Source organism: Pongo abelii, chromosome X (genome assembly GCF_028885655.2).
Source record: "Pongo abelii isolate AG06213 chromosome X, NHGRI_mPonAbe1-v2.0_pri, whole genome shotgun sequence".
In the NCBI taxonomy this organism is placed as follows: Eukaryota; Metazoa; Chordata; class Mammalia; order Primates; family Hominidae; genus Pongo; species Pongo abelii.
Window position 1 is genome coordinate 50,876,803 of NC_072008.2, and position 12,650 is coordinate 50,889,452.

The 12,650-nt window shown below is 45.0% G+C and overlaps 1 protein-coding gene across 5 annotated transcripts in view; it reads right to left on the minus strand.

Annotated features, from left to right (window-relative positions):
- The window catches only part of SHROOM4 (shroom family member 4), a 233,814-nt gene that overhangs the window by 50,223 nt on the left and 170,941 nt on the right, over nucleotides 1-12,650 (minus strand). For all 5 annotated transcript variants that reach the window (XR_008518059.2, XR_653408.4, XM_009234854.4 and 2 more), the window contains 2 exons: nucleotides 8,760-8,894; nucleotides 3,759-6,249 (listed from right to left, as the gene is read on the minus strand). Coding sequence is in view for 3 of the 5 variants with exons in the window: in XM_009234854.4 (XP_009233129.3) it covers nucleotides 3,759-6,249; nucleotides 8,760-8,894 (2,626 nt within the window). In the remaining 2 variants the exon portion in view is untranslated. The remainder of the gene's footprint in view (nucleotides 1-3,758; nucleotides 6,250-8,759; nucleotides 8,895-12,650) is intronic.

Sequence of the window (12,650 nt, forward strand, 5' to 3'; positions counted from 1 at the left end):
CTCAGGCAAGCCATTCAACTTCTCTTTATCGCAGTTTCCCCAACTATATAATAGTATAATCACGATAATAATATTGCTTGAGAACTCAATGACTTGATACATGTAAAGCACCTAGAATAGTACCTGGTGCCCAGTAGACACTGAGATGCTAGTTACTGTCATGTTATTCAAATTCTGGCTCTGCTACTTGCTAGATGTGTGACCTCTGAGCCTTGGCTTTCTCAGCTTCCTCAGCTGTAAAACGGGAGATCCTATTATAACTTATCCCATACAATTGGTAAGTGAAATAATTTGACAATGAATGCAAAACAAGCTGGTATGAAGGATGTGAGTGCATGCTGATTTCAGTCTTCACAGCACTGAACAGGAGCCAATTAGCTCACCAACCTCATCCAGGGGCATTAGGAGCAGGATCTCCGCCCTACTTCAGATAGCTACCACCACAAGTACCTTAGTCATCAGAGCTATGGCATCTTAACCCATGCTGCAAGTTTTTCCCATTTCTTGAGGGGGGTGGAGTAGGAGTGGAAGGTTCAGATGATGGGCAGAAATGGGCATGTGGTGTCTCCTAGGCAGCCATCCACATGTCTGAATGCCTAGTATCTAAGCAGACCTGCTTAGCTGGTCTAACAAGCATTAGGAAGCCAAGGTATCCCTCCCTCAGAGTACAAAAAATAGAGGCATGATATAGGCACAGCCTCACCCGCATGCATTACTGCTGCCAATTGCTGCAACCTGCAAATCGTACCTCCATCTCTTATAGAGTTGCTGGTCCTGGGCTGACACCACTGCAGTCGTCATCTCCTCACTTCCCCCGCCCCACTCACCCCCAATCTCAGCCCCCTTTGTCTACTGTCTATCTGTGAGTCCTTCTTCCAGCAAAAGTCTCTCAAGCTAAGCCAAAATGTCCCTTTAAGAGGTGATAACTCACTTATAAGATGATTACAATCTGGCAGTCACTGCTCTGAGTCTTAAATGTGTTACATCACTTAATCCCCACAACCAACTTATGAAGTAGGTGTTGTTACTACCCCCATGCTTTCAGATGGGAAAGCTTAGGCATTGTAAGTTCGGGGGAAGAAATTCAAAACCAGGCAGTCTGGTTCCAGCTTCGGTGCCCTTAAAACCATTATTTTATATTTCCTCTCCTCTTTTTTTCAACATTATGAATATATTCAAACATACAAAAATGTTGAAAGAAGTTCACAGTGATCACCCATATACCCAGCACCTAGATTCTACAATTAACATTTTGATATATTTGCCTTATCATATATCTATTTACTCCTCTATCCATCTACCAATCCATCTTAAATTCCTGGTGCATTTTAAAGTAAGTTGAAAACAACTATATCCCCATAAATTTTAAAATGTAAATGAAATGGACAAATTTCTTGAAAGACACAAACTACTAAAGCTTACTCAAGAAGAAATAGATGACCTAAATGTCCCCAAATCTATTAAAGAAATTGAATTTGTAGTTAAAAAGCTTACTACCAAAAAACCTCCAGGCCCAGATGGCTTCAATGATGAACTCAAGCAAACATTTAAGGAAGACATTTTATACAAACTCTTCCTGAAAATCAAAGAGAAGGGAATACATCCCAACTCATTTTTTAAGGCTAGCATTACCTTGATACAAACAAACAAACAAAAAACAGAAAAAGATGTTATAATAAAACTATAGACTAAAATCCCTGATAAACATAAGGGCAAAATCCTTAACAAAATATTAGCAAATCTAGTAACATATAAAAGGATAATACATCATGACCAAGTGGGATTTATCCTGGCAATGCTAGGCTTCTATTTATTTTAAAAATCAATCAATGTCATTCACCATATCAGTAGACTAGAAGAGAAAAACTATATGATCATCTCAACAGATACAGAAAAAGCATTTAAAAAAAAATACAACATCTACTTCTGATGAAAACTCTTAGTAAGCTCAGAATAAAAGAGATTTTCCTCAATTAAAGGGCACCTACAAAAAAATCCTACAGCTAACATCAAACTTTATAGTCAAAGATTAAGAAAAAAGCTATAATGTCCACTCTTACCATTTCCTCCAAACATTGTATTGAAGGTGAGAGTGCAATAAGGCTCTTCTCTCTCCCAGAAAAGGGCATGTACAGGAGAAAGGAAGATACAAAATTCTATTTGCAGATGGCATGATTTGTGTATGTAGAAAATGTTTTATAATCCACCAAAAAGCTATTAGAACTAATAAGTGAGTTTGGCAAGGTTGCAGGATACAATGTCAATACACAAAATTCAATTATATTTCTATAGACTAGTAATCAAGAATTTCAACTTGACATTAAGAAAATAATACTCTTTATAATAGAATCTAAAAACATAAAATCTTAGGGACAAATATCCCTGGTGGTTGAGTGGCTAGGATTCGGCGCTTTCATAAAATCTCAGGGACAAATATAACAAAATATGTACAAGATTTGTATGCTGAAAACGTAAGTTGAATACAGCAGTATACTTCAAAAACACTTCAGCATACATATTAAATAAAGTTTAATATTTGTTTACAACATTTTAAGGCAAAATTTACTTCCAGTGAAATGCACAAATACTAAGTGCATTGGCTGTCTAGGAGCCTTGCTATACATTTGTTGAGTTCTGACAGGTACATATGTTTAACTCAAACTCTTACCAAGATATAGAACATTGTCACCACCCCACAAGTTCCCTCATGCCTTTTTCCAGTCAATCTCTGTGCCACCTCCCATTGGCAAGCAGTGTTCTGAATTTTTTTTCCCCATAGAATAGCTGTTTTAGAATTTCATATAAAAGGAATTGTAGAGTTCATAGTCTTTTATGTAAGGCTTCTTTCACTCTTGAAGTTCCTTTTTACCAAGGATATATATTGAGCAAATTCAGATAGTAAGTCATTTCAAAAGTGTCTGTGTATGCAACAGCTGAACACAGGAATTAACTTCTGGTTTGAATGCACCGGCCAAAAGATGGCATCAGGGATGCCATGGGGAAGTAATTTGGCAGTGAGTAGGCAAGGACCTAGGGAGTCCTCCCAGAAGTAGCCTGGGGGATGGTGGTGGCTTGTGTTATGGTAATAGGTCATAACCAGGATATAAGAGCAGCCAGTTTAGACCTGGGTCTCCAACAGAGACAGGATGGAGAAAGGGGAAAGGATTTGTCTTTTTAAAAACCCAACAAGTCAGATCTCTGAAAGCAAAGCCTGGGGATATTTGCAAATTTTGCATCTCTAAATACTTCTGAAGTAGAAAATGGGAGGCAATAAGTGATATTTTGTATCATGCACTGGGCCTAGAACTCCATAGACACAATCTCATTTGATTCTCACAAGTGATCCATGAGGCAGCCATGATATTCCTCCATTTTAGAGATGAGGTAGTGAGACTCTTCTTAATACTGGCTATTTTATGACGGAAAAATTATTTTTTCCCTTTAGAATTACATACTTCAAATTTGTGTGGTTGAATGACTTGCTTTGGGTCACTCAGATATCAATATTATAGTCAGGATACAAATCTCAGTTGTGTCCATTTTATGAAGCAAAAGTTACGTTTATCTAACCCTAAAGATGAGACAACTGCAATTTTGGTGGCTGAGTATCTTATTCAAGGTTACTAAGCTAACAACTACTGGAGCCAGTGCTGTACAGTTTCAAGGAATTATAATTGTTATATTTTTAAATGATTTACCTAGCTTTCTCCTCTCAAAGACAATAATGAAGGTTACCCACCCAAGAACCAAGTCCTCACCTGCACTGTCAGCTTCCTGGGTTTCCAAGTGTTGCCAGGTGCCAAGCTGCTGTCCTCGAGGGTACTGTGCTGAGGATTATGATAGCAAACTGAACACCGAATGCATTGGTGGTGGTGGCACCGGCAGTTGTAGCAATTTGGCATCATATTTCTCTTTAGCAAGGCAGGGCAGATTTCCCCAGAACAATAAATGCAAGGATCATGGACTAGAGCTCCTTGAACACTGCAGGAGTAAGAGCAGGTCCTGTGGTAATCAAAATCACCACAGTGTAGTGGCTTACAACACATGGAATTTTCTAGACCTTTGCTTGCAAAACATTCTGAGTAAGTGGGAGTTTCTGACTGAAGGGGTGACATGGAATGATATGATTGGTCTGTGGCATGATATGTTTGGTCTGCGGAATGATATGATTGGTCCATGGGATGGCGCCTCAATTCCCTATAGCTGGAGCTCATTGGCTGGAAGTTTTGGTCTATAGGTTTTGGTCTCTGGGTAAAAGTCTTGTTGCTATGAGTGGTTAAACCTGGCAAATGAGATGCAGATAAGGATTTGCTACTCTCTTCAAAGAACTTTCTTCTGTCTGCAAAAGGCAAGAGGATGGCATCCTCCCCAGCTTGAGCAGTAGAAGCCTTCAATTCCTTGTTGTCACCTGGGTTGGAAGGGCCTTCCATGGCTACTGCCACAAGTGGCTGTGAATTATGCTCTGGAGACCATCTCCAGTGACCTCCACGGACTCCACAGTGAGCATGTGCTTTCTCAGGGTCTGAGGAGGATGGGTCAGGTGCTTTCCACCAGGTGTTCAGGCCCAAAGAGGACTGGCCAGGCCTCTGGCCAGGGCTTATTCGTCCCTCTAAGCCTGTCCTAGATTCATGGCTCTCAGGGGCTTGGCTGAGGCACTCGGAAGACCTAGCTCTGAGCATCATGCTTTTGTTGAAGAGCTTGTCTCTGGGGCTGGGAGGTTTTTTACATGAAGATAGAAGAGATGTGTTAGAGGCAGTGAGTGGAGGACTTTCTGGGGGCTCCTGGGTCTCTTCCACTGGCTCCTTAGTGTCACACAGCTGTGACAAGGGACCCTTGCTTTTCTGGAGCTGGGCCTTCCTCCTCTGAATTTCATTACGCAGATTGGTAGCAAAACGCTCACTCTTCCGCCGGTTTTGGATCGAGCGGCCCCGGGTCCCTCCACTTCGCCTACCACCCATCCGGCTGCACTCCTTGGGCTCACTGTCCCCTTCTTCACCTGCCTCTGTGCCACCAGCTACTTTAGTGGTTGAAGAACAGTCCCTGGCTTGTTGAACAAGGGAGCCAGAGGCAGAGGGTTGCTGGTTGGCCAATTCACTGCCTGCTCTGCTTGTTCTGTTTGGGTCCAGGAAACCTTTTTCTGAGGGGTGTCCATCAGCCTCTCCATGTGGGGGACTGCTTTGGCTCTGGTGTCCCAAAACTAAAGACCTGTCATCCACTTGTCTGGTCTTTCTTTCTTTGCTGGACTGGTCATGGGTTCCTCCTGTAGGGGGGCATGGACTTTTCTTCCCTTTGTGGCTGCTGTGCAAAGGGGACAGAGTCCACTGGTGCCCATCCTGTCCAGGTGGGAGCTCCATCCCTTTGCTGCCCCTGGTATCAAGGTGCACATGCTGCAGGTGGGATAACAGCAGCTGTTCAGGGGCACTATGGCGATGCCCTGTGGGTCCTATGAGATGTGGAGGTCTGCCAAAAGAAGCCTTAGCTAGCTCTGCAGAAGCCTCATTGAGTGGGTTGGAATCCATGCTGGAAGCTTTGTCACAGGCTTTTGGGGATCCAACAGCTTTGGTTGAGGCATGCATCAGTAGATGCTCAGAGCCCTGTTGGCTGGATTCAGGAGGCTGACTGAACTCACAGTTCTGATGACCCTCACTTGTCACTTGGTCATGCCCACTGAGGCAACAGAACCTATTAGGGTTCCTTGCGGGTAGCACAGTCTCTAAGCTCAGTTTCTCCTTCTGTGCCAAGGGGACCACAGGCTCAGATGCCCTGCGCTGCTCTCCATTGAGGAGTTGGGCTCTGGAGGCCTGAAGGCTGTCCCGCCTCACTGGAGGTTGTGGTGGGCCCCTGACTGCTTTGGCAGGCCCTGACTGGTATCCCTCCTGTGGACGGGATGACATCTGAGAGCTGGGGGTCAGGTAGCCCCCACTGGTGCGCCGACTACCTCCTGAGGTCTCAGCCACATTAGGACGGCCACTGGGGGCCTTAGTTGGCCCTGGGCCTTGCATGATGCAGTCTGTAGAGGCTGGCTCCTCTGGCCTGAGGGAAAGGGCACAGTCAGAAGCATTTGAGCTGGCCGAGAAGGAGCTGTAGGCTGAGTCACGCTGGTTAGGGTACATGTTCTGGTCAATAGGCAACAGATGGCTCTCATAGGTGGCTTGGCCTGGTTGCTCCAGGCTCTCCATGCTGCCAATGGAGCTGCTTTTCTCGGTGCTGCAATGCCGGGAGAGTGGACACCACTGCACACACACGTCACTGTAAGACACAGGGCATACTGGTTAGTTAGCGAAGTCATGGCCAGCCCTACTATAGGAGAGGGCAGGCCAGCCCAGAGGTACCCATGCCACAAATGAGAGGAGGGTAGGCAAAAAAAAAAGGGGAAGAAAGGGAAACAGGGAAGAAGATGGACATTGGGGTGCCTCAGGGGCTTAGTAAAATGGGACACAAGATGATATATGGAAAAAAGATGGGGAAACACCCCAAAGACTAAAAGTGGGAGAACTCTATGGCGGTTATCCTCTATTTCCCTGACATTAGCAAGTCTGAAATTGCTTCTAGGCTGTCCCTGTCCCTAGGGAGTCAGCATGTGGCTCCCTGCCAAAAGAGACAATCACAGAATATCAGCATTAGAGAGGAGCCCTAAAGGGCTGATTCAATTGTAGCCAGACCATTTTGTAAATAAATCAGTGATTCTCAAACTTGAGCATGTGCATCAGAATCACATGGAGGGCTTGTTGAAACACGGGTCACTCGTCCTCATCCTAGAGCTTTAGGTCTCGGTGAATCCTGAGAATTTGTACTTCCAACAACTTCCCAGGTGCTGCTGGGGCTGCTTGCTCATCCAGCAATCACACTTTTGAGAACCACTGGTGTAAAGCAAGCCCAGCAAAGGGAAGTGATTTTGAGATGGTGATTTACTCAAGAACACCCAGCTCTAACTACTGGCACAGACAGGGCTGTAATTCAGGTGTTCCCCTATTCTTTTCTTGATAATAGCAATCCTGACTATTTACTGTGCCGGACACTATTTAATGTGCCGGACACTTTACAAGGTTTCACTTCAAGCTGAAGAGGACAGATCTTTTTTTTTTTTTCTTTTCCAACCTTTATTTTAGATTCCGGGGGTACGCGTACAGGTTTGTTACAAAGGTATATCACATGATGCTGAGGTGTGGAGTACAATTGAACTCATCACCTGGGAAGTGAGCAGAGTACCCAACAGGTAGTTTTTCAACCCTTGTCCCACTTCCTTTCTCCCTGCTTTTGTATTCCCCAGTGTCTATTGTTCCCATCTTTATGGGACAGATTATTATCTACACTTTACAATGGAAGAATCTTAAGCTTAAAGAGGTAAAGTAAACTGACAAACTCACTAAGCTGCTAAAGAAGCACAGCTGGAATCTGAATCAGGCCTGAGTCCAGTGTCTTAGCGCTACTGCCATATGGTCTTTTAAATAGGAATAATAGTAATAGCTATATCAGAGGGTTGATGTGTAGACAAAGCAGATAGTAAATGTAAAGTCCTTACCACAGCCCAGGTACCTAGCAAGGGTTCAATACATGGCAGCTGCTACTCTCTTTATTAGTTTTTGTCATCAGGATCCTCTCTAATACTAGTATTGATAAGTATAGGGGCCTCTGCCCACCCACGCCTCCCCCAGCTCCCACAGCGAAGCCAAACCTGGAAGACCAAGGGAAGGGCTACGATCAGATGCAATCTTCAATTTTAAGTACCATTTCCCACACATAAAGCCAAACTGAGCCAAGTCATGCCAGTAACTCCCTTTGACTAGAACCCCAGAGGTTGCAGGCTGCTCTCAGAAAGGCCATAGTCTAGAAAGCCAGAGTTGAACTGTGGCAGCAGCCCATGAGACCCTCAGGTCAGCTTCTGCTCATTCTTGCTCCCTGCCTTGCCCCTTATTCAGTCAGCTCACTTGTTCTCTGGGCAAGGAATCCATCAATTTCTTATTGGCAAGGGAACCTGCTACCCACTCCACCACTATTCCTGCTGAAAAGAACAAAAACAAAAACAAATCCTCACTCAAGCAGGAGCCAAGCTCAAGAATGTCAAAGTGTGTTTCTGCATATTCTTCCAGAACAAAACTGCCTCTGCCCTGAGCCCTTGGTTTCCAGATAAAGTCACCGAATTGGGGTAAACTCAACCCTTAGTTTCTCTGAACCTGCAACAGAAATCCCTTCTTGGAGGGAAGCTCTTGTGGAAGGGAAAAGACAGTGAAGGGCAGCACCTTTGCTGGCTCTCAGCCTGAAGAAAATTTTGTCTGCCTCTTGGGCAACTGTTTCAACAATAGTTATTCAGGAAGGTCCCTATTTTGAAGGCTTTGGCTATGTGACAGAGGTAATAAAGACCAGATAAGGGCACCAGTGAGTCGCCATTGATAGAGAAGCAGGCCAGAACTGAGCCCTGGTGTCCTCCTACATTAAGAGACAGGAGAATGAAAGGAATTAGGAAAAGAGATACGGAGAAAGAACAGCTAGTGAAACAGGATGAAAAGCAGGACAGTGTGGTGTCTTGTAAGCCCAATGAGGTATTTCAAGGAAACATTGTCCAGAAGGAAAGGGACTAGCCCCAAATCACACAGAGTTAGCAAGAGACTAGGACTTGAACTCAGGTACTCTGGACTCTCACTTGCTTTTCCATTATAGCACTTGAGACTCTAACATCCAACAGGGACTAGAGCAGAGGAGGAGGAGTGTCCAAGTTGTCTACCCTCCAGCCTGTCTTGAGGGGAGGGCTCTAGACTCACCTTGTGTTGCAGCCGGAATGCCAGGACAAGCTGAAGGCTTCAGAAGGGAAATGCATGGTGGTGGCTGCTTCAGGGCATCCCTCCAGCAGCTTGGCCACATGCCATGAGTGTGGCCTACTGACAGGGGCGTTCCTCCTACAGCAAGAAAGGGACAGGAAGTGGGCTTAAGGAACCAGAGCTGAAATCACTTCCCAGGCAGCTTCCGCCCCACCCCCTCTTTTCCTTCAGTAAAGTAGAACATCTTGCAAGGAACTGGTGTGGGAATCTTAGTGGCCCTCCTGAGCTCCTAGTTCTCAAGTCTCCTTCATTCTGGAGATATGGAATGTCAGCTTCATAGGGCTGCTTTGTTCACAAGAGTATCCTGAGCACGTATCACAGTGCTGGACACATAGTAGATGTTCAATAAATATTTGTGGAATAAATGAGTGCTGCTGCCTAATGAACAGTGAGCACATCCTCACTTCTCTTTGAGAAAGAAAATCAATCTGGTCGATCTTCCCATTTTTCTCTGAGAAAGGAATGGGCAAGTGATTGATAAGTTTGAACAGGTCAACACTGGGCTGTCAATTCTCCAATTTTTAGCCATTCATTGATTAAGTATCTGTTGTATGTTTACTGTGTGTCCTCTATGTGTAACTCTGGGATTACAGAGATGAATCCAATACAGTCTTTGCTCTCGAGAGCTTACAGACTAATGGGAGAGACAGAGCTGGTTCAAACAAAGCATGGGATAGGTGTTGACAGAGTGAAAGATAAGATGGGTACAGAGGTGAGACGCCTGAGTTGGTAGGCAAAGTGGTGGCAGGAAGCCCCAACTCCTGTGAGGGAAGATAGAACAAAGTGGTGAATGCACCATGTTAGGCTGACAGAGGAGATTGGCTGCTCAGCAGGTCAGGGGTATATAAAGGGAAATAGGCCTGAGGCCACGGCCCTGAATGCAGCCACAACTTTTGCACAGACTGCCGCATACAGGACCCATCCCTGTCCCCTGGCATACTTTGCATGAGCAGTTGCCACCCTTGCAAGTGGGGAAGAGTAGTGTGGTGAAGAGTACATGTGGGGCATGGATAATTCCAGGAGATAAAAGGGTGATTGATGGGAGGGAGAATGACAGAAGGAGGGAGAGTAGAGAGAGAATGGAGAGAGAGAGATGCTGGAAGCGCCAGGCAAATGATAGAGATAAGAAGGAGAGATGATAGAGGGGAAAATAAATGACAGAAAAAGAGAAAACTCTAAGAAAGATTGTAGAGAAATATATAGTAGAGAGAAATGGATGATAGAGAAAGAGATGAATGGCAGAGTAAAAGAAACATGATAAATAAGTAGATGATACAGAAGTAAATAGATAAATTATTTTCATCAATTTATTCATATTTACTGTGCCAGGGTCCAGACTAGGCACTGGTAGTACAGGGTTGAATAGGATAAGGGCCCCTGCCTTCAACAAGCTGGCTATATCGTGAGATAAAGCAGCTCTCTACCTCCCAGGAGCATTCATGGTCACACTCAAGCTGGAGGATTCCATCCTAGCTGGAAATGCCCCTCACCCCAGCAGAAGCACAGAAGATCTCAGTAGTACAAGGCTCTAGAGGGCTAAGACCTAAAAAGATAGTCTTCAGAAGAATGGCCCTGCTGGGGAAAACAAGGATTGAGTGGTAATAGGCCAGACACAGACCAGGAGGTATAGCAGGAAGGGCAGGGGAAGCTGTTTGTCAAAGGCCAGGAAGTAGAGCCACAGGTCAGCAACAGTGGAAAGCCAGGTGAAGCCCCTAGCTTTGTAATCATATTGTTCTATTATTGATTTCAGAGTGCCCAGAGTTGGGGCTGAAGGCACAAGGAGACCTTGGGGGCTATGCTTGCTCTGGCGTCCTACACACAAAGCCACACTGCCGGGAAATCTCTCCAGCTGCTGCTACCAGGTAGTTATCCGGTCAACAACTATTCGTCAAGCATCTACCAGTAGTAGTACTATGTACCATGGGTATCTACTATGTCCTATGCTTTTAGGCACTGAGGATATAGTGGAGAACAGGGTATCCTTCTTATTTCAAGCCTTTTTCCATATTTAGAATTATTGAGTTCTGGGTTTAAAGTGTGGGCAGTCAGCCTTGGTGCCACCTTCTCCCTAACCATCCAATCCCACACTGAGTTCTACTGAGTCTTTTCTTTATGATGTTTCTCTGGCCCTGGTTTGCTCTCTCTCTCTCTCTCTCCCCCTACCCGCCTCCTCCATTTTCACTGTGGCCATCAGACAGAACCACAGCTCTTCTCCCAGAACCCACCACCAGCAGCTCCTGTTCTAGTCCAGGCCCTTGAAACTTTATGCCCCAAATACTGCAGAAGTCTGCCAGCCTGTCTCTCTTGTTCTACCTCCAGTCACTGCTTTTAGGTCATATCAAGTTAAACGCCAACTGAATTGGGGTACTCTCCTATTCAAGAATCTTCACTGGCTCCCTATTTCTCACTCTGTCCCACATCAAACGTAAACTAGATCAGTTTCAAAGTCTTCAATAAGCTATCTTTACCCATCAGCTCAATCTCTCATTTCTCTGCTCCAATCACACCCTGCAACCAGCTCTGTCCCTTCCTGATTCTGTGCCTTTGCTGTTGATATTCCTGTCGATCTAACACACGCTCTGGGGTCAGACCACCTTTGTTTGAATCCCAGCTCTACCACTCATTAGCTCTATTGCTTTTGACAGGTGACTTCACTTCTCAGAGCCCTAGTTTTCATGGCAGTAAAATGTGGATAATAGTACCAAATGGGATTGTTGAAAGATCAAATGAGACAATGCAAGTGCTTTGAATCAGGCCTGGCAAGGCCTCGACCAATCATAGTTATGACTATGACTGTTCCCTCTGCCTGGAATGCCCCCTCTCCTTTTGTTAACCTAAATCCTACCTGTTCTTCAAGGTACTGCTCAAGTACCATCTCCTCCAGGAAGCTCGTTCAGGGTAATCTAGCCCTCACAACTGGGTCCATAATAATATGATATTTGATATTGCCCATCATCATTTCATGTGTGTCAGTCTCATCTCACCAACTATACCAAGCCAGCAGGCAATGGGTGAAAAATGAGTGAGACAGATGTAGGTTCAGATCCCCTCTGCCACTTTAGATGTGTGTATCTGTAAGTTGCTTAACCCATCTGAACTTTAGTTTTCTTATCTGAGAAAGGAAACAATAATTCCTATCTGGCTAGGTGACTGTGGGGATTAGAGATAGTACTCTCAAAGCATCTGGGACACAGCCTGATGCACAGCAAGTGGTCAGTAAGTAGCAGGTACTATAATAATGGTTATTAGCTCAGACTTGTACCTTTTGATGGCTCAAAAGTACCCACACCTAGGGTACCATCCACTGTTGAGGTTCTACTATACCACTACCTTGCCACACTGTGAAACATACCTTACAAAGACTCTTACTATTTTTTTTTTTTTTTTTTTTGAGATGGAGTGTCATTCTTGTCACCAAGCCTGGAGTGCAATGGCACGATCTCGGCTGACTGCAACCTCTGCCTCCCCGGTTCAAGCAGTTCTCCTGCCTCAGCCTCCTGAGTAGCTAGGATTACAGGCATGTGCCACCATGCCCAGCTAATTTTGTATTTTTAGTAGACATGGGGTTTCACCAGGTTGGCCAGGTTCATCTCGAACTCCTGACCTCAGGTGATCCATCCGCTTCGGCCTCCCAAAGTGCTGGGATTACAGGCGTGAGCCACCGTGCCTGGCTGGCCCCTTACTCTTTCTAGGGTTTCTCCAGGAGTAGGAAACAATCCCAAAGTAGACAGAAGAGGGAAGTGGGGGCTTTTAGGACACAGAGAAAACTAAAGGCTGGAAGAAGAAAAATCCAAACAGAGGGAGCTGGAGCCAGAGCTAGAGCCTTCTAACCCT